Source organism: Chelonia mydas, chromosome 8, assembly GCF_015237465.2.
Source record: "Chelonia mydas isolate rCheMyd1 chromosome 8, rCheMyd1.pri.v2, whole genome shotgun sequence".
NCBI classification, from domain to species: domain Eukaryota; kingdom Metazoa; phylum Chordata; order Testudines; family Cheloniidae; genus Chelonia; species Chelonia mydas.
This window is the reverse complement of record NC_057854.1, coordinates 90,681,048-90,703,000: the sequence shown is the minus strand read 5'-3', so window position 1 is coordinate 90,703,000 and position 21,953 is coordinate 90,681,048. Positions and strand designations below refer to the sequence as shown.

The window sequence follows — 21,953 nt, the reverse complement described above, 5'->3', positions numbered from 1 at the left end:
ACTCCCCATGGGACAAGAACATCTGCGTTTTAAAGCAGGGAAGATAGAGTTACAGTTGTAAATTCAGGGTCTAACACGGCTTTAGAACACTGAATACCAGACTCTACGATATATTGTGCATCCCAAGTAATTTCAATATTAGTAACTTCATTTCTTTCAGTTCTGACCCACAAGCTTTCAGGCTAAGATGTTCCAAATCCCACTGGAATTGAATGAGAGTTGGGCACCTAACTCCCCTAAACTTATTTGAAAATCCCACCCTTTAATCTTAAATGTAAATGTCACACCCAAATAATGACACATATTAAACTTTATGTAGATAAAGAATGTTACTGTTAGATCCAGCTCTAGGAAACATCACACACTTCACCACCATGTTATGAATTAAGCAGAACAGCAGCTATGCAACCTGTTATTATGACTATCTATTTAGCACCATTGATGTGTAAGATGCTCTGCAGATTCCCCACCCCAAAGAGTTTACAATCTATGGGCATGATGCTGCAGCCGCTCACTACCAAGTCTAATGCATACTCCCAAAAGCACAGTATCCCACTCACTTCGGTGACTGTTTGTGGAATATGTGCTGACCTGACCCTGTAAAACATCCCTCTTTGGTACGGGCGCTTAAACACATGCTTAACTTTCAGCATGTGTTTAAGTCCCATTGAAGTGAATGGGACTTAAGCATGTGCTTAAAGTTTACACCATGTACTTAAAGGTTTTCCTGAATTGAGGCCCATGCTAAGTAAGGTTTTCGGAATTTGTCCCTAGAGTAAAGACAAGAACAGGAGACATCATTAGGGAGAGGGGTTGGGGTTGCAGAAGAGGAAGCTAAGGACAATAAAATCATTTAGGCACTTAGGTGAGTCTTCAGGGTCAGTTTTGGGCTATTTTCCGCAATGCTAATATATGAAGACTATAGTTTATAGCCCTGCTTGAATGACCCACAGTGGATGTGCTTAAAAAGTCTCACTGGTTTGAAAGAGTCTATCAGTTCTAGAGAACGTTCTCAGTTATAAAGATGGAGAATTCCTTTAGAACCAGTAGAATCTTTCAAACAGGTGGATGTTCTTAAGAGTGACAACTTTCCCATTTTCTTGATTTAAAATCTCACTGAAATCATCTATCAATTTTATCACCATAATCAACAGTGTTCAAAATCCAGATGTAGCCCTTCATCCAAATATTGCTATCTTTATAATGAGTGGATCCAGAATTCCAATCCAGATATTCTCAGGCTTTGGGGTTAGAAGTCCAGAACTACATCAGTCTCTGAATTCTGAAGCTTGAGCTCATCTCTAAGTATCAGAGAGAGAGCCCTGACTCTACATGGCCATTTAGTTTTATTTCAAACCCAGCAACTTTATTAACATTTCACTCAGGTATAAGATGCAGCTGTTTCTGTTTTTGCTTCCTCTTTTTTAGAGTATGGAGAGTTATTAACATGCTGTAGTAATTAGCACATCACCAATGTTCAGTCTGTGAGAAATTTGTCATTGGGTGAAAAACGGAACTCATGAGAATGGTACAGTAAGTATTTGTTACAACTCTTTTAAATACTGCAGCACCGGCTGCAATGGCATGTTTTCTCCGGAACGGAAGTTTCGGAAAGCTTGATCAATTTTCAGAGGACTCAGAGATAGATCATAGATGAGGTTGTAGTTGTGGATTAGACGCTTTGCTTTTTCCTTTTCCAGCATGCCTACATTTAAAATAAAAAAGACTTAAAAAAAGCCTGGTTCATTTTTCTACAGATTATCAACTCATTTCCTTCAGCAAAAATCAAACACTTTGATGACTCTTGTTCCTTATTAGAATATGGTTCCCAAATACCATAAAGGTTATAGATTCCCCATTTATAGGAGGGTCAAAGAGGCATGAAAGAAGCCATCATAGTAAATTGTTACTTAGCATGTACTCAAAGCATGTAATTCATTTTGCCAAAAAGCCAAAGTCCACCAAACCAAAGAGGACTTTGGTAAAACCTGCAGAGCTCAGATACTGCGTGATGGGAGCCAGGTGAATATCCTGTTCCATCAGAGAGAACTGATCGGACCCAAGCAGACAGTACAGGGAAGAAGCCTAAATGTTAGCACATTTGATTCAAGCTCATCTTTGAGCACTGTGGAGTGTGATTCCTATGAAGGTGGGGAAGTTACAGAAAGGTCTCATAGCAGACTAAGAGCATAGGTTTAGCAAAAGACAAGGTGAAACAGAGAGATCTATGGAAAATCACAATACACTCCCTGGATAGGAAATTATTGAACATTCAGAGCCAGGGAATAACCAACAAACAAACCACTGCGGACTGGTCACCAAAAGGGAACGGCTGAGTCTTCGCCTTTTCCTGCCCTGCCTAACTGTGCCAGTGAAATTCTTTCTTTACTGGGGGGGTGTTGTTTGTGTGACCAAAGGTGAAAGAGAGGTATGTTGTTATGTACAGTCTCTGTTATGATACAGTCGTTGCCTGGCAAATATCTATACATTAATCCTGAGGACACTGGCTAAGCATCAGGTATTTAACAACTTGGAGACTGGCCAGTTCTTAAACATTAAGGCTCAGCCAGGAGGGGAGGCTATATTAGGAGGAGGCAGGCCATTTGGGCACTAGGCAGTGTGGATGGGAATCTGTTACTGGTGCAAAACCCCTCTTGCCTACTGGCAACAACTCTTGTCCTCAGCCTGCCCACTTCACCCTGTTGTCAGTTCTTCAGCCCTCCCTCAAGCTGGGAACTAGCCAAGGAGCTAAGGGGATCTATCAGGACGACGTCTGGTTGGTGGCAGGGAGAAACTGCAATGGAGATGACAGCAGGTAGCTTGTAAAGCCAAAGGAGCCACATATGTGCACCCAAAAGCAGAATATGACCCTCCTGACTTTCAGACCCTTCCTTCTGGCTTCAATAGTCATTAATATTTTTCTTTTGAGATGTATTTATGCACAGGCATTCCTACGGCAGTCACTGGCAGAATATTCAAGTGCACCCAACACCCATCTGACATTGGGCAGTATTATTAGCTCTATTGTACCTATAAGGAAAATAAGTCACAGAGACTTTCAGTGACTTGCCCAGTGTCATGCAAGTAGTTCATAGTGGAGATGGGAATAGAACCCAGACTGACATCCCTCTGACCTCGAGTGTTTTAGAAAGCGAATTACTTTCAAATAATAGCTCTGATCCCTTACTCATGTGGGTGGTCCATTGAGTAAAGCCTACAGGCTGTCTTTTAAAACATTACCTGTGTTTTTTATATCACACAAATAAAGAGCTCTCTCTAGTTTTCTGAACCGGTCTATCCAGGCCTCCTGCTCTTCAGAGTCACTGCCGTCAGTCAGACTGAAGAAAGACTGGATCACTGGTCTTTCTTTTCCTTCAGTGGCAGGATAGTTTCGAGCCCAAGTCTTGTAAGCAAGAATTTCATGCTCTTTGGTGTTTTCCTGCAAAGGAAAGGCCTGAACAGTGTGAATCAAAGACTAACCACGAATAGTTTTCTACAGAGGGAAGATAGAGTTGATCCCAGGGAGAGGAGAACTGAGGTACAACAGATCTCCCTAGGCTGGTGTGACACCACCACAAGGCATTGCCCAACACAGTACACCCCTCCTTCTCAGTCTGACCATCCTTACTTGGAAGAAAAATGTACCAAGTTCCCATCGTTGCCCAGAACTCACTTAATGGGTTTTCTGATAACCAGCTTCCTCACTTCACTAGGACAGTTGCCAGTGCATTGCATTTCAGTGATTAGCTACAGTGCATAGTTGGCACAACAGGTTATTTTCAAGCCTACTCACCATAGTTTAGAGCTGTGACCTGAAGACAGCCAACATACGTTTGCCAACTCTGTTCCCTTCCCTCAGTTCCTGCCTCTTCCCTGGCTACTGAACAAATTCGTCACGTTCAGTTTTTTCTTTGACCACCCTCTCCCCATTTTAACAGTTCAGACAATGGCTGTTTTTAAAGTTATCTGTGAAGTTCCTCTCTTTTCCTTCAGCAAGTATTCCTCTGAATGGCGGAGTCTCATGATGAATGGCTAATTAGCATCCTGTTTCCACTAGGGGTGCCATAAAAGCAATTTGTTATGCTGGGAAGGTCCCCACTCACAGTAATACATGGTATGGTGCCAAGTGAAAGAATGAGGCCTACGGAGTAACTGGTAGCACTGTATGGGGTCTAAAGCAGCGGTTTCCTCCACACGAGAATTATTTTCAGTCAATGGTGAGTGCAAAGAAAATTAAGTCCCTGCTGTTCAGTCACAAGTCGCTAATAAGAAATTTAAATGGAAACTTAAGATTAAAACTATTAGTGACAGTGTCATGCTGGGTAAATGGCAACCACAGAATACTTCTGTGTTTAAGGCAGCTATGAACACCACAGTCGTGGGCTTGGTCTAGAGTGTTGTCTACCTCCGGAAATAGCCCCAACTCAGCCATTGCTGAAGCTGCAGTTGTGCTGACCCCGCACATGTAGACAAGGGGGGTTGGATTCACTAACTGAGGTTGACTTCTGCCCAGTCAGTAGCCTTTGTCTATGCTTCCAGGGTATGCATTGGTGCGCTGCACTGACTGCTGACCACCAAAGGCCGAGTCAGGGCAATTTCCAAGTCTGGATACCCTTAAGACATCCTCGCCAGCTGGTAGAGGCTTCAGCAGAAACACAGCCCAGCAAGTGTTTACCCTCAAGGAATAATGGGCCAAAACTTTCAAACCTGGGAGTGTAAAGATAGGCTCCTAAACCCACAGTGAAGTTCTTAAATATGGATTATGGAGCCCAGATCCTTAAAGATGTTTAGGTGCCTAAATCCCATTGAAATCACCTTGATGACCAAATATTAAATCACAAGAAAATTAAAAACAAAGCAACAAAAAAAAAAAATCCCCTGTCCTGGGATGAAACCCAGTGACCCTGGAGCTCTCCCTTCCCACAGGCATTCTCCTCTCTGTCAATTGATAGTCACGAAGGGATGGGTTAAGGAAGCTGAGCTGTGATTACTCCATTTCTTACCAAGGAGCAGGTATTTTTTCATAGATTCATCAATTCCAAGGCCAGCAGGGACCATTGTGATAATCTAGTCTGACCTTCTGTATAACACAGGCCAGGGAACTTCCCCAAAATAATTCCTAGAGCAGATCTTTTAATAAAATGTCCAATCTTGATTTAACAATTGTCAGTGAGGGAGAATCCACCATCACCCTTGGTAAGTTGTTCCAGTGGTTAATTACCCGCACTGTTAACAATATATGCTTTCTTTCCACTCTGAATTTGTGTAGCTTTGGCTATCAGCCGTTAAACCATGTAGCATCACTGCACTTTTCCACAACCTCACTTGCAATAGTAGTCAGAAGACAGCTCTCAAGCCAAGACTGAGGGGATTTTGTCATTATTTCCTTTCACGTCGGCTGCCAATATTGATATTATTTTTTGAAGTGTTTTACAGCAGGAAGCAAGTGTAGAGAGAGGCTGGGTCACTTTTAATAATAATAAATAATAACAAAAATAGCTAGCTCTTATGTAGCACATTTTCACCAGTACATCTCAATTGTGCTAAATTCCTTAACTGAAAAACAATGTTTTCATTTCTGTTGGAACCTTAAGGCAAAGTACTGGGAAAATAACAATTTCTTCGAAATGGCTACCAGAAACAAAGGCTCTTCTCAGTCCATTAGATTTACATTTCAAATCCTGTCATCTGTGGGTGAAGGTCATTATCTCTCACGCACAATGACCTTAAGACATTGACACTAACATCATGACCACTCCTTACTTTAATAAGAGCCAGTATATTGTTATTTTCCATGTGGTCAGTTGCACCTAGCTGCAGCATGACAGAATTCCAATGGGAAAGTCAAAGATTCTAAATGGCTGTGCACCAGGCCCCAGAAAAGTAAGCTTCATATCAATGTTAAATGAGAACACAAAGGAAAGACTGGGGATGTCCTTTCTCGTTAAGTCATAAGGCCCCAGTTCACTAACTTGTGCACCTTTAAGCATGAAAGTCATTCCACTGAAGCCAATGGGAGTACTCATATGTTAAAGTTACACATGCACTTCGGTGCTTTGCTGGGCTGAGTTTTAGGGTATTTAGGCACAGGAAAAACCATTAATGACTTCAGAAGGCACAGGATCTGGCCCATGCTGTTGACTGGATATTAATATTTGGTTTATTAATTAAGAAAAAACAAGTTACAGACTTGCCTTCTCCGTTGCAGAGACCGTTATATAAAAGATCATCTGTAACATACCAACCAAAGATACTTATCAGCTACTTGGCTATATCCGTTCTATTGAACATACCAGACGGGCAGCCACATCATCGCTGATTTCCTCTTTGAGTTCCCCTAAAATGGAAACATTCGTAAGAATTTCTTGCATCTACGTGCTCCATAAAAATAATCACAATGATGGGTTTTGGAAATGATGAGCCTAATGCAATGATCATTGAAGTCAATGGAAATAACCTCACTCAAGCACTGGATCAGGGCTTGAATAAACATGAAGGACTATGTCACCAACACTTAGAGCAATACACACTTTCAAGTACATTTTTAAAATATGAGCAAATGCCCAACTGGCCTGGCTGTAATTGATGATCTCGATACTCAATTTGCCCACCATTGCGCAGGGAACGAAAGTGCTACTTTTAGTTTTTCAATCACTCTAGTAAGTTAACTTCTCTCAAAGGCAAAAGCTTCCCCCACTGTTGAGAACCAGTTCTGTTCTGCTGTGCAAGTGAGGTGGTCATGTACCAACTCCATAAATTCAGTGAGTATCTCTGGAGGGGATCCCTGTATGGGCAAGGACTTTGAAGGATTCTCCAGTAACGGGGATGGAGCAGTCTCTACAGAGCAGCTCTGCTACTGCTCTGCACCTTCAGCTTATGGTGAGAAATCCCTCCCCCATTCAAGTGGGTCACACAGGAATCCAGTCTCGCTGCAGCCAATCACAGCAGAAACACAACTGGTCAATTGTATGGTATCTTTCATGCAAAGCAACCACAAAACGCTTTGCAGGCAGTTACGTTCCAATTGATGTAAAGTAGGTAGGTTACAGCTCAAGCCGAGTGAATTTCAGCAAGGAAGCAGTCAGAATTGTGTTGATGTTTTGGAGTAAATGCAGCTGGTCAAAAAATTTCACGCAAAAATATTCCTTCTGGAAACATGGCTTCATCAACATTTTGGGTGAGGACACAGCAATGTGGACATTGTTTGTAATTTTCCAATCATGAGAATTAAAACAAAATATGTTGCCGTGTTTAAAGGCTTCATTTTGAGATTTCTGATCTGAAATATTCTGCCACATTTCATCCAGTGAAGTTTTCCAGTATTTCCACTTTCTGGGCCGATTCAGGATGAAACCTAACTTTGGAATGTCAATGTTTCCTGTCAGAGAAACATTCCATTTCCTAGCCAGTCCTAACAGAACAATGGTTGGCAGACCCATTTGAAGGAAATTATGTCAGAACTAGGAGTTTATGCAAGGTTGCTTTGGGCAGAAAGGTAGAGGAGGGCACAAAGATATGGGCCAAAACACATCTAAGTGTTGCCTGGATACTGTAGAAACAGTGTGATAATAAATCGCCCACAGAGGTTACCATTAATGAAACAGCAGCATTTGCCCAAAATTACTACCCAGTGATATCTAAGAGATGGCGACCATTTCCTGTTCTAAATACAGGGAACTAACTGAGGCATGTCAGTTACCATTGTGTTATAGCTGTTGGCGAACAATGACCTTTTAATGGAAACACCTGTACATAATTTTCTACAGTCCTGCATCTGTTTCCATGGAAATGAAACCAGGCAAGGCAGCTGAATCTGAAGATTTTGATTATGCAGATTTCAGCTGTGGCTACCAGCTGGGCTCTGTGAATACCATTTTCCAAACAGCACCTGCCACGCTTTAGGGTCCCATATGCTCCTAAAGTCTCCAGAGCCAGATTCTGCTACCAGTTACACATATATAAATCCATACTGACTCCACCTAACACCATGGAATCACTATGGATTTACACTGGTGTAACTGAGTGCAGGATCAGGCGTTTCGGTGTTGGAGTGGGTGGAGAAGGATAGAGTTTTAATGTTAATTTTAAAAAAATCATAAGGAGTCATAAAAATTCTTTTCCCTACTTTTACCAGATATATTCCCTTCTCTGTGGGGGGAACTGGCTCAAACCCTCATTTTGTTACACAGTTTTCCAGGTGCACTGAATAGAAGGGCAGTCGACTGTCTCATAACCCTCATCTATCTCAATACTTTGCATTGGTGAATTCTGTGCCTCGCTTCATTGCCTTTGGTATAGTTTTATGGGAACTTTTTTTTAAATTCAAGATTATAGACAGACATACAATGCAGCCAAGAGTGGGGTTAAAACTCCTCTTTCTCCCCCTCTCTTTAAGGGAAAATCTGGCCTTTGTACGTATCCCACTTCCCCTGCGTCAAATTCTGTGATGACCCCATGCAATTCCAGTGATAGACACACTTCAGGACAGAATTTGGCTCAGCCTCTCAAATCCTACTCATTACCATGGCATCCGGGTACCTATCACTAATTTGTTACCAGTGGTGTCTATTCCCAGCTTCTAATCTCTGTTACCATCTTTTATTTTACTGCTGTATGTGTCCTATCCTGCACGTGTAAAATGTACAAGGGTTTGGAGAGGCCAGTTTTTTCCCTAGTTTTAGTTCAGGTGTGTTCACTTTCCAGAGCTGGCCAGCTACAAAGGACTGCACATACTGCACCCCATCAAGGGATTATATCCAGGCATGCTCTCTCCTCTCTGTCCCCCACACCTACACACACCAGTAAGCTGTCCCCTATGCAAGGGGATCAATGCCTAACAGGCTCAACCCATCCCTGTGTTTTCACAGTTACGCTGTTACAGCTTAAAATTCAAGCCCTTGTACACGATTCTCTGGCTAAGTACTGTAAATCAATTCTCTTCCAATACCTGCTTAATAACCATCTATTTGGAGATTACACTGATTTATGCACAGCAAGATAGATTGCAGCATAACATTTCAATGGTAGGAAAGATGAATTATCACTATGAATGAAGGGTGTTTATAGTTCAACAGACAGCTGATTTGTCTCCAACCAGATGGTTATACGTTCATGTCCAAACTTAGAACCCTGAATATGCTCCTATGCTATGATTATGATTGGCTGAACACAGGGTTTGGCCATCATGTGAATATTAAAAACCCCATAACACTTTCTAAAGATTATTAGATTAATGTAGTGTCCCTGTCAATAGCTCACAATCCAGCCTTCATTTCAGCTTTGAAAAACCAGAAGCAGGAAGAAGTAGCCTCAAAAACCAGCTGCCTCTATATAAGCAAACACATTCATTATTAAAGCTGGGCCCGAATCCAAATGATGGATCCTACCTAACACATCAGGGTCCTTCAGGACATTCAAAATCTAAACGTGGAGCTGAATCCAAATTTTGCAAATAGTCATTAGCTGAACCAAACCCCTCCTTACAAAACATCCCAGGCATGTTGGGGTTTTAAAATCTGGATTGGGATATAAATTTTGTGGTTTGAGACAATCTTCACTAATTATTCAACTAGACTTTATATTATTTGTGTATATTATATTATTAATAATTATATATTATATATTATTCAAGTCTTTTTAAATGAATAATTTTTGTTTCACACTACAGTTTGGAAATAGCTTTTCCAAACAGGGCAAACTATAAGGAGGTATTAACATCTCCTGAAAAATTTTGAAAACTCAGCATTCCACTTTTTTTAAAAAAAATTCTGTCTTCATCCTGGTTTTTCTCTTTGAAAGAATCTGAAATTTCAAAGCAAAACTCACCTGAAACAATCACCTTTTTCACACAAAACTATGGTCCTGAAATACAGCTCAGGTTCACCTGATATATTTGTGACTACAGCCAGTCAAAAATTCAGTAGAACCAAAAGGAATTGGTCAGTCTGAAGGAAATCTACCTGTGTATTTTCAGCCAAGTTAGAGCAGGGAAGAAGGAGACCACATTAAGACAAATGAAAGAGAAAAAGCAAACTAGAGTAATTATCAGGGCCCAGTGAATTTTTGTAAACTATTGTGATTATCTATGCACATAAATGCTCTGGTGATTATCTGCGTGCATAAAACATGTGCCTCTCAGGAATGCACAGTCCAGCTACTGACAGCCAAGAATGTGCTAATTAACTGTCTGAAATAAGCTCTGGACAGGAAGATCAAAATTCAGAAGTGAGTCAGTGTGCGTGGAAGAATCTAAAGGAGTCGAAGCTGGTGGGATTTACAGTTGCTTTTAGCCCCCTCAGTGTGCAAGTTACTAACAGACTCCCTCCGAATGAAGCCCATTACCCAGGTGTCACTTACACACCTTAGAATTTGTCCCTGGAATCTGAGCGAGTCTAAACTAGTTTGACTCACCTACCAAGAGACTAGAAGGGAGGACTGGTAGGAGCAAAAGCAACTAACAGGAGAGTGTAAGTAGCTACAAATGTAAAAGGTAGGGCTATTGTAATTTACGCCATTTGCACTGCTCTCTGCTATCTCTTGGCATGTAAAATATACTTAATCCCATGTACTCCTCTCCTAATCTGGCTCACTTAGGCCAAATTCTGGATTTACTTGCCTGTGAGTCACTACCATGAATTTCAGTGAGGGCTCCATCAATACATCCAAGTCTAGAATTTGGCCTGTCGCATGTAGGAGGAGCTTGGAAGGGAAATCTGCAACACGGCTGCACTTTGCTAGCATTTTGTAGGCTGTTGAATGAGCAACAGACACAGGCAGAATACACATGTTCTGAGTGAGGCTGATTACACTGTGGGATCAAGGAGAGTGTTAAAAAAGTACCAATCATCAGTAAACACAGGAAAAGATGATTGAAAATGAATCCCTGACGGTACCCAGACAGCGTAGGTAACTGGAACAAGAGAAACATGTTGAAGATTTCCAAACATGGGCTACCTCACTAGAATATAGAGTCGGCAGACCCCCTGTGCAGATGCGCCAGCCAAATGGAATCTACCTGAACAACAGATCCTTAATTAGTGGCTAGATTCTCCCTGAAACAATGCAAATGGATATAAACTGGCCACCAGGAAGTTTAGACTTGAAATTAGACGAAGGTTTCTAACCATCAGAGGAGTGAAGTTTTGGAATAGCCTTCCAAGGGAAGCAGTGGGGGCAAAATATCTATCTGGCTTTAAGATTAAACTCGATAAATTTATGGAGGAGATGGTATGATGGGATAACATGATTTTGGTAATTAATTGATCTTTAAATATTCATGGTAAATAGGCCTAATGGCCTGTGATGGGATGTTAGATGGGGTGGGATCTGAGTTACCCAGGAAAGAATTTTCTGTAGTATCTGGCTGGTGAATCTTGCCCATATGCTCAGGGTTTAGCTCATCGCCATATTTGGGGTCGGGAAGGAATTTTCCTCCAGGGCAGATTGGAAGAGGCCCTGGAGGTTTTTTGCCTTCCTCTGTAGCATGGGGCACGGGTCACTTGCTGGAGGATTCTCTGCTCCTTGAAGTCTTTAAACCATGATTTGAGAACTTCAATAGCTCAGACATAGGTGAGGTTTTTCGCAGGAGTGGGTGGGTGAGATTCTGTGGCCTGCGTTGTGCAGAAGGTCAGACTAGATGATCATAATCATCCCTTCTGACCTTAGTATCTATGAATCTATTTATTTTGCCATTGTAAATATGGGCCTTGTTTTCACAGGGGCCAAGCACCAACAGCTCCCAGTGATGCCTACGTAGTTGCTCAGCTCCTCTGCATGGAAAGGGCCTGATTCTGCATTGACCTGCACCATGTGTTGTTGTTTGCACCAATGCAAAGTGAATGTAAAATATTCTCACGATTTGATAGCAGGTTACACCCACTTGGGACTGGTGTAAATGCCTACATAAGGTGTCAGGCAGTGGAGTAACAGCCCAATGTCTTCTTTGAAGCCAGGATGACAATTATTTTCTGACCATAATGGAGCCAGATTCTCAGCTGGTTTAAATTAGGGTAGCTCCCTTAAGGATACTTGAGTGACATCAATTTATCCCAGCTTCAGATCTGGCCTATACTCTGCACTATTTCTTCATTTTCTCTAAGTTGAAAATTCTGCAACAGCAACTGGAAAAACCGGAAAAACTGGAAAAAAAAAAAGAGAGGTTACATGCAGCCAAACAGGTGCATGCATCAAACTAGTGAAATTCCTGTACTGACAGAATGAATCCAGGAGTGGGGATTTATTATGCACAATTTTCCTTTGGAGACTATACATTGTACTGCTCTTTAAAGTGAACAGAAACATTTACTGAACTTGCTTTGGTGGTGGTGGGTTGTGGGGTTTTTTGTTGTAGTTCCAGACTTGTGAGACCTTTTCATTTCTTAAAAACAAGGCCAATGCTCAGCATGGCACTTTGACAGGGTGGCATTATCAACAGCAGGACACTTGTTGGAAAAAAGCTCACTATGTAGGATGAAGATATTTCAGGAATCTTTGGTCTTGGAAAAGGTTGTGTTTTCAGGATGCTTGTAATATCTCATGGGTGTGATTTAAAGTGACAGCCAAAGTGACACTTACCCAAAGGAACAGGCAAATTTGGAATCGCATCAGAATGAGCTTTCTTGAGCAACTCCACAAATTTCTTCCACCTGCATGTGCAAACATTTTAAAAGGAAATATAATATTTGAAAACAGTCCCCCAAACAGTCTGACTTCTGAGATCTATGTAATGGAGGTCAGAGACATCATTAAAAATAAACAATAAATTTATGAAAAGGTTTTTTGAAATAAAGAAAAAAATCACATTATAAATATGCAGCAGAGCATACCACAATCACTAGCATGAAGGTTAGCTTGTGTACATAAATGTAATACATCACATGATACACTGGCAACACATTCAGGACAACATTTTCCAAACGGCAAACTCTGTATTTGCCAGTGCATTTTGGAGCTCTGTGATTTTTAAAAATACTATCTATCTACAACTGACACAAAGGATGGACACAAACTTTGCTTTATGGGCCACATCCTCAGTGGGGAGAGTTGAAATTAACAGACCTATGCCGATTTCCACCAGTTTTAGTTAACCTGAGGTGGCTTTTTGGTGGTGCTACAAAAGCTTTATCTCCCCAATCCTGTAACTTCCAGAAACTGAACTGATCCCCTCATTTCTCCAGGAAAAACAAATTAAAGAAGAGAGGTAGAAAAATCTGCATAGAAATATCAGGCATTCCTCCTCCAAGCCCCCATTTTTCTTTTTGACAAGTTACAGAGAGGACATAACTTGTTCTGCTTTGTTCAACAAGGCTAATCTCACGTGACTGTAATCACTCATGGTGTTTTATTGATTTTAAGCACATTTAATCAGAAAGTGGCTTAGAGCTAGATTCCTGCTAATTACTTGAGAAACAGCCCCCTGAATGACTTCACAATTGGACTGCAGATTAGAATGGACAGTATATACTAAAACAATGATTCATGCATTCAGCTTCCTAGATTTATTTTGTTTATATTGGATTTTTTAATCTCTAAAGAGACGTAATTCAGTCTGTGGGCAAGTGCGTTTAAAGCCCTTAACAAAATAGCTTTAATTTAACAGGCAAGGCCTTAGCCAAAGATGGTATGTGCGTGGAAGAGTTTATCCTTTACAAATGTAATTCTTCACTGCAGGTCATAGGAATAAAGGTGCCCTATCTCACACCATGCATGGATGGCTTGTACAGCACGGAAAGGTAAGCCTTGAGAAGTCCGTGCTTTGCTGAGAGCCAAGAGAGTCCTGCTAAATCAAGACACGAGAATCCATACAAAGACTCCTCTACAGTTAGATTAAGGTCTTTGCTGCAGGATAAGGGCAAATTAGCCTCATATGAGCTAAGGTACTTTGATTTTGTTGTAAGGTTCTCCTAGGTTCTGCTGATGTGAAAGGGACTTTGGGTTGGTTTCTTCCTTCCAGTCATCCTATGAGGAGCTCTACCCTGTATCTGTGACCAAAGTCAGCCCGATTTTGACCTTATAACTGGCAGGAATCCCAACGAAGAGTGGGACCTCAAGCTCCCAGGAAGGGGATATGGAAAATCACTGAGCGATCTCCCATTTCAGTGTCTCTACCAGAGCGAAGATTGGGCCAGCCTGTGACTTGCAAGTCTCCATGACACACCTAAAAACAGGGAGATGGGAGAAGCCCACGCACAGAGCAGCTGACTTTGTAGCTTGTGTGCGAGGCTGACCCTGTGCAATCAAATGTCTATTTTAGAAGGAATTATCAAGTGTGGATGGTATTAAAAACTTACTGTATTTTGCCTTGTTTGCACAAATCGTGGTTGTTGAGCAAAGCTTCCAGCAATAAAGGAGTTAGAGTTAGTCTATGCTTCTGGCAAATGGTCTCAATCTGGAAACAAGATAAAATTTCCCACTGAAATTTGGGGTATCATTATCTTCAGCAAAGCAACTGAGAGGAGCAGATTTTATTATAAATCCAGTGCACATCACAGCCATCAGCTCCAGTATAAAAGATACATGGCAAAGTGTTTTCAAACAGTCTAGTAAAACAGCATATACACATAGAATCATAGAACCATAGAAGATTAGGGTTGGAAGAGACCTCAGGAGGTCATCTAGTCCAACCCTCTGCTGAAAGCAGGACCAAACCCCAATTAAATCACTCCAGCCAGGGCTTTGTCAAGCCTGACCATATAAACCTCTAAGAAAGGAAATTCCACCACCTCCCTAGGTAACCCATTCCAGTGCTTCACCACCCTCCTAGTGAAAAGCGTTTTCCTAATATCCAACCTAAATCTCCCCCACTGCAACTTGAGACCATTACTCCTTGTTCTGTCATCTGCTACCACTGAGAACAGTCTAGAGCCATCCTCTTTGGAACCCCCACTCAGGAGGTTGAAAGCAGCTATCAAATCCCCCCTCATTCTTTTCTTCTGCAGACTAAATAATCCCAGTTCCCTCAGCCTCTCCTCATAAGTCACGTGCTCCAGCCCCCTAATCATTTTTGCTGCCCTCTGCTGGACTCTTTCCAATTTTTCCACATCCTTCTTGTAGTGTGGGGCCCAAAACTGGACACACTACTCCAGATGAGGCCTCACCAATGTCGAATAGAGGGGAACGATCACGTCCCTCGATCTGCTGGCAATGCCCCTACTTATACATCCCAAAATGCCATTGGCCTTCTTGGCAACAAGGGCACACTGTTGACTCATATCCAGCTTCTTCTCCACTGTAATCCCTAGGTCCTTTTCTGCAAAACTGCTGCCTAGCCACTCGGTCCCTAGTCTGTAGCAGTGCATGGGATTCTTCCATCCTAAGTGCAGGTCTCTACACTTGTCCTTGTTGAACCTCATCAGATTTCTTTTGGCCCAATCCTCTAATTTGTGTAAGTCCCTCTGTATCCTATCCCTACCCTCCAGCGTATCTACCACTCCTCCCAGTTTAGTGTCATCTGCAAACTTGCTGAGCATGCAATCCACGCTATCCTCCAGATCATTAATGACCATATGCAGTTGTGACCAGGACTGAGCCTTTTCTTCTTGTGAGCCTGACTCTGCAGTCATCTAACATGTTAAACTCCATGTGCAAATTCTGCAAGCAGAATCAAGTGACTGTGCAAAAAGATTACCAGCAGATCTTATTAAGGATTAGGTCTGGCTGAAAATTTTCCTTCAAAACCATTTCTTGGATGGAAAATGGGTTTTCAGCTAAAATGAAAGTTTTCACAGAAAGCATCCAATTTCCTTAAACATTTTTGTTTTGTCATTGGAAAGCTGAAAACCCCAAAGTTTGAGAAGATTTGGCAGTTTTCTGCCAGACATGTTCAGTTTTTGGTTTTTTGATAAAACTTGAAATTTTCGGCAGAAAAAAAAATCCCATTTTCTAACCAGCTCTACAATAATTTTTAAACATAACTCAAATCTATTTTTTAAAACAGATGAGCTCAGAATTCTGTGTTGAATACCCCCAAACTGAACAACATTCAACACAGTTCATCTAATTCGTCCGTTCCTCCTTTTTTCAGACCTGTGACACCATGGCCCACTGCTCATTACTGCCTCCTGAATGGTATGAAGCCTCAAGCATTCACTGTGCTTAGAAACTCACCTCAGATTCACCACTGAATTTCCAAGGAGCCAACCTGTAGGCATGAGGCACGTCATTTATCATTCAAAATGATGTACTGTTTTCTAAAGTCTTTCTATTATTTTAACCTCATGGGTGTCATATAGGAATGCTCTAAACTTTACAGAAGCCACAAAGTATAACAAATCCAGGATTTAGCTTTTAGCCTCTTCACCCCTCCCTCTCTTGAGCTCTTCCCACTCCACACACTTTCAGTTTTTTACCTTAACAAAGACATGGGATCACTGCTGTTGGGATAGTGCAGAGCAGTAACCAAAAGCAATATAAGCCCAGCAAATTCTGCGAAGTATCAAGTGTTCTCAACTCCCATTGACTTCATTGGTTTTTGAGAGTCTTCCCACTTCTTAAAGTCTGTGTCTCTACATATGTCTACACTGCACTAAGAGATCTGGGGCTGGCCCAGGTCAGCTGAGTCATGCTTGTGGGGCTTGGGCTGTGGGGCTATAAAAATTGCCGTGTAGACATTCGGGCTCGAGCCTGGGCTCTGAGATCCCGCAAGGGGAGAGGGTCCCAGAGCCTGGGATCCAGACCAAGCCTGGATGTCTACACTGCTGTTTTATAGCCCTCCAGCCCGTGCCCTGTGACCACAAGTCAGCTGACACGGGCCAGCCACCAGTGTTTAATGGCAGTGTAGACATATCCTTTTAGACCAGTTCTGCAGGATTCACATTCTTTTCTTATTTTTAAGCATAAAAATATAGCTTTGAAATACATTCTGCAATAGTAACAGGATCTATGCATATAACTGAAACAAATTGTCCATCTGTGGCTTTAAGTGTATACACTGCTATTAAATGACAACGGTCTACCTGTGATTACATGACTAGACTGAACCCTGTTCTGGGTCCTGTTTACCTCATATAGAGAGAGGAGGCCGGAGAAAGACTTATCTTCTTTTTGAAAACTCAGGGTCAGTTTCTCCATGTCTAGTTCCCCCTTATATTCCTTCAATATTTGCTTCAAGATCTGCAATGGGTCTTTGGGAGCCAGAGCGCTGGAGGATCAAAATATACAGATTACCATAAAAATAATACATTATACTTTACAGTTCACCTTGCCCCACAAAGGATCCCAAAGTGTTCGACAAGTATACTGCCCTCTGGCAATATAGAACCTCTGAGGTGTTCTGGGGCAGCTGTTGAGCTGATCACAGCAATGCAACAAAACAGGCTTGGGTAGGAAGCAAAGAAAAATAGCAAATCCAGCTAAAATGCCGTGGTAAGGAAAACATAATGACCTAAACTGGGTTTTGGCTAGATTATCAGGCTTAACGCTGTGATTCATTTGAAAAATGCCTTAAGTTTTTTTAATGGTATACATACCTCAGATTTTTTGTTTCACCTAAAAGAGAGTACTTCCAAATACCTCCTGTCTACATGCTGGGGCATGGATCAAGACTGACTCAGAAAGAAGGAGAGCCATCTACTGAATCACTAGTAATGCTTCCTGGGGTTTCCTTGGAGGTTTCCCATTCAGTAATCAGCCAGGCCTGCTGTTTTTAGGATCTGATCAAAGCATAGGTGAGCTGATGTGGCTGAAGACTGTATATCATAAATACCAGCCTAATCTTTGCCTCAGGCTTTTTCTGGTAGAGCATAGCTTACTACATGTGTAAATAAAGTCACATACGTGTGTATGGCTCCTAACTTTGTAACGCTGTTGGTACCGCATAATGCTGCTGTGCCACATAGTGACTGGAATGTACAGTAGAAGGGATGGCTCAGTCGATTGATAATAGAGCAAAAGATAATCAATAACTGAGTTTTTTGATTATCTGTCAGTTGCAAAAAAAAAAAAAAAAAAAGTAAAAAAAAAAGTAAAATAAAATTATTTCAGGTCCACCCACAATGAAAAGTTTCTGAAATTTTCAGCGAAGTTAAAAAAAAAAAAAAAAAATGTTTTGGGTTGAATGAAACATTTTGTTTGTCCCAAAACGTAATATTTTGTTTTGATTTTGAGCTTTTTTTAAACAATGAAATAAAATTGAAGGAAATTCAAACCAAAAAGTCATTTTGAATAAAAAAATCAAAATAATTCATTAAAAAATATCAAGACAAAAAGTCCTTTTCATTTTTTCATAATTTTTGTTTATTCAATTAAAATAAATTGGTGAGTTTGACACAAATTCACTAAAGGTTTTGATCAACCCATATCTGTATTTTTTGCTGAAAAAGAGTTTTGGTAAAAACTTCTCCCAGCTCTACAAAAGATTTCACCACTCGGCCTCAGGTTCTAAAATCCAGCCTTGGTTAACCGTGGCAGAAGTCTGTTGCCCTCTGTTGGCTGCTCAGTGGACTATAAGCAATGAGATCGTGGTCTCAAATCCAATTTCTGGCATGCTGATGTTCACATCACATAAGATCACAGTCTCTATCAACACCCTTGTTGTCAATTTCAGCAGCGTGATCATTTGCTCCGACAGTGGGAGCCTGCCTCATCCAGGTAAGTTATGTTGATGGGGGAGTATGTACTGTACTTATTCTGTGCATAGAGTACTTCAGTCTTCAGTGATTTCAAAAGAGCATTTATCTCATACATATATCTAATCTATCTATCTTATATATACGCACGCAATTACACACACAAGGATAAAAAGGTAATTATTAAAATTGTCTCTAATTGAAACTGTTTTCCTTGCCAAGGTTAAGTAAAGGGGAGTCTGCATAATCTCAAATGATCCTTCTAGCAGTATGTAGTATAGGTGATCAATGACCCAAAACACGTAGTGGTTTGAATGGATGCAAGAGAAAATCTGTGCTCTTCTACGCTATGTAAAATACTTTTTAATTTCATAATTGAAGAACCAGTTTTGCTTTCAGAATCCTCAATGAAAAGAGCAGGCTTGAAAACATTCTGAAAATACAACACCTACAAGACTTTTACCAAAGAAAAAAAAAAAAGAGGATTTCTCAGATATTTTTCTCATTTGTTTAGAGTAATAAATACATTTAAAAAAACAAAAATAGAACCTTTTGCTTTGATCCTTTAAAGTTACACTCTTTGCTTGAAGACCCAGATCACATGTCTTGATATTCTGCATTTCAACTGCTGCAGCTAGTCTTAGAAACTGAATCAGCTTTTCAGAATTTACCTTAAAAAACAGATAGGTATAAACACAAGCAAAGTGCATAGGAAAATGTCAGTCTGTTATAACCTCTCTCATAAATTGCATCTTCCTGAGAAAATTAAAGTGAAAGTAAAGTGCTTTGGGGAACAAAATCACATTTAATTTTACTTACAAAGTTAAAAGGTATCTCATACATGAAAAATATTGGATTTGTGCCTTTTTATGTTTGTATATGATGTATAATGAATCCCCTGAAATGAACAGTTAAGACCACTGAAGTCAACTGAAATCAATGGGAGTCTTTTCTCCGACTTCACTGGACTTTGGACCAGGCCCTTATAGGCCAGTGGAGGGCAAGAGGAGAAGAGGAAGACAGGTCCCTAGGATTAGTGGATTAGCAGCTGAGCATTTAGGGGGATAAGAAAGAGTTTGGCAGCAGGAGGTTTTGTGTGTGTATGGGGAGATCTGGCAGGAAGAGCTGGGTGAGGGTGTGCGTCGGAGGACTGATTTATAGGGCTACATCAGAAATACTCAGTATTACAGAAATGACTCCATGAGACAAGGGCTCCCCTGTGCCTCATTCAGCATACCCCTAACAAGACGCAATACCCACTGCACCGCTAAGCTGGCTGAGCACTCGCACAGCACAGCCTGCCTTCCTGCTAATTGTTATTTAGAAAGTGCTAATGTTAAAACTGAGGAGCAAATCCTACCCCTGTGTCCCCTGCAAAAGAGAAGGCATCATTTGGGGGGACAGTGAAAAGGGTGCAAAGTAGCTTGTAAATGCTATGACTGGTATGGGAGAGAGTGGAATATGTTGACAGTGGTCCTAGGTGCTGGAACTAGGAGTGCTTGGGGTGCTGCCACCCCCTGGCTTGAGGTAGTAACAACAACCCAAATACATGGTTTCCGCCTTCAGCACACCTACTATAAAAATTGGTCCAGCACCACTGGACGTAGTAGCGTGATACTTAGCACATAAAGCGCAAGGCGGTGGAACATCAGAACCATTCCCTAAAAAAATACACATCTCTACTACCTGACCTGAAGAAGAATCTCCATTCGTGGTTGTGTTGGAGCCAATGGGTGGGATTTGCAAAAAACCAATGTTGGACTAACTCAATTCCCTTTCAAGTGAAGGGTAAAACTTCCAGAATTAAGACAATGCTGAATGATTCTGAAAATCCCACCTGATTACATCTGTAGTTCAATCATTATGGGCAGTGATACATAAGCAAAATTGCCAGTATATTGCAACTTCCTTTCTGCTGTCAGTTACTGTAATCAATCACAGTAGCAACACTGGAGGCATATTAAAAGACAGAAAATGTCTAAAACGCAGAGGTTGTTTCGGCCACATTTGCTGATTAATCCTCAAACAGAAAACAAAGCCTAACATACGAGCATCTCTAAGCTAAGGAAGTTACTGCGTATTAAACTCTCTCTTCTATTTACTGGACTTGCATGGATAAGTAAAAAAGAAAAAAAAAGTGAAAAAGACTAATTGATTTTCCCCCAGTTAAGACATTCAGATGAACATACCAATTCAGAGTCATTTGACTCAGAAAACCTCTCAAAGAGGAGCTTGACAGTTGGTAATTGTAAAGGGACTTCATGCTTCAGAAGGAGGGAGCTCAGCTGCGACTGAGGAAGAAATCCGGAGATGGGATCCAGAGTCTTAAGCTCTCTCTGCAGCTTTTCTAACCCGGCTAACCTAACAGGACCCAGACTGAGCTCATTTCTGACGAGAGCCAGGAGAGAATCCTCTTCCTCGGGTGACTCCATTGGCCCTTTGCATATAGTATGCTGGAAATCATTAGAAAAGAAACATCTGGTTATCTAATATACAGTAACTCAAATGAAGAATGGTAAAGCAGATGGTTGAAGGGAGATTGCTTTATAATGTTGTTACAATGGCTGCACTGAGCAAAACAGCAGGCTCAGTCCACTCAGCCCCCTGGCTGCATGCTAAAGCTGCGCAACAGGGCTAGAGCTGCCCTACATGGACAGCTGAGGATTCCATCTGCCACAGAGGAATCCTGGGGTTGCACAAGGCGGGCAAAGCTGCAGTTCCCCTCTTTGGTATAGGGGGCATGCTACGGTCAAACGTTGGAGGATGAGAGCCTGTGGTGGTTTCCAGATTCTCAGCAGCTAGTGATGTAATTTAGAGCAGCCCTGCAGCTGCTCTCAGTTACACCAAAGGCTGTTTTGTCTGGCTCGGGATTAGGGAGATAAACAGGTGGCTTAGAGTCCCCCACCCCCTGGCTCCTTTCCTGCTCTTTTTCCTCACTTATTCAGAGTGTAAACTTTGTCTAGCTGAGGACTGAGCCCATCATTAGCAGGCCAACACTTGAACAAAATTGTCATTGAAAATATTTAATAGATGACCAGTTGTGGCAATATTTCACTACATTTACCTGGTGATGTCCTACATGTTGTCTTAAAGACCAAGCTCTAAGAGATGGCTTTTGGAGGGCATGAATGTAGGACAAAGACTGATCTCCCGATGGGACAGACACACAATGAATATTTGGTGGTTTTAAAACCTTGAAGGACAAATGTGGAATTAGACATAAGGCAATCAAAGAAAAACAAATAGTTGTGTTCTAAACAAAATATACTCTGAGTACAAATATTGACATGCACAAATATTTCATCATACAAAATATATGCCAGTTATTCCTTTTCAGAAAGCAAACATGTTTAAACTCCAACAATAATACATCCTGAAGACATATTTAAC

At 41.3% G+C, this 21,953-nt stretch overlaps 1 protein-coding gene across 4 annotated transcripts in view; it reads right to left on the bottom strand.

Moving 5' to 3' along the window:
- Positions 1-314: 314 nt before the first annotated feature.
- The window catches only part of C8H1orf87 (chromosome 8 C1orf87 homolog), a 33,298-nt gene continuing 11,659 nt past the window's right edge, over positions 315-21,953 (bottom strand). For 2 of the 4 annotated variants that reach the window (XM_037907459.2, XM_037907460.2), the window contains exons 4-12: positions 21,628-21,756; positions 20,753-21,016; positions 19,113-19,234; positions 16,999-17,137; positions 14,289-14,386; positions 12,574-12,644; positions 6,294-6,337; positions 3,241-3,454; positions 315-1,705 (exon numbers count right to left, since the gene is read on the bottom strand). In XM_037907459.2, coding sequence (XP_037763387.1) covers positions 1,545-1,705; positions 3,241-3,454; positions 6,294-6,337; positions 12,574-12,644; positions 14,289-14,386; positions 16,999-17,137; positions 19,113-19,234; positions 20,753-21,016; positions 21,628-21,756 — 1,242 coding nt within the window. In that variant the 3' untranslated portion in view covers positions 315-1,544. The remainder of the gene's footprint in view (positions 1,706-3,240; positions 3,455-6,293; positions 6,338-12,573; positions 12,645-14,288; positions 14,387-16,998; positions 17,138-19,112; positions 19,235-20,752; positions 21,017-21,627; positions 21,757-21,953) is intronic. The other 2 variants (XM_043520833.1, XM_043520834.1) reach the window with 2 other exon arrangements.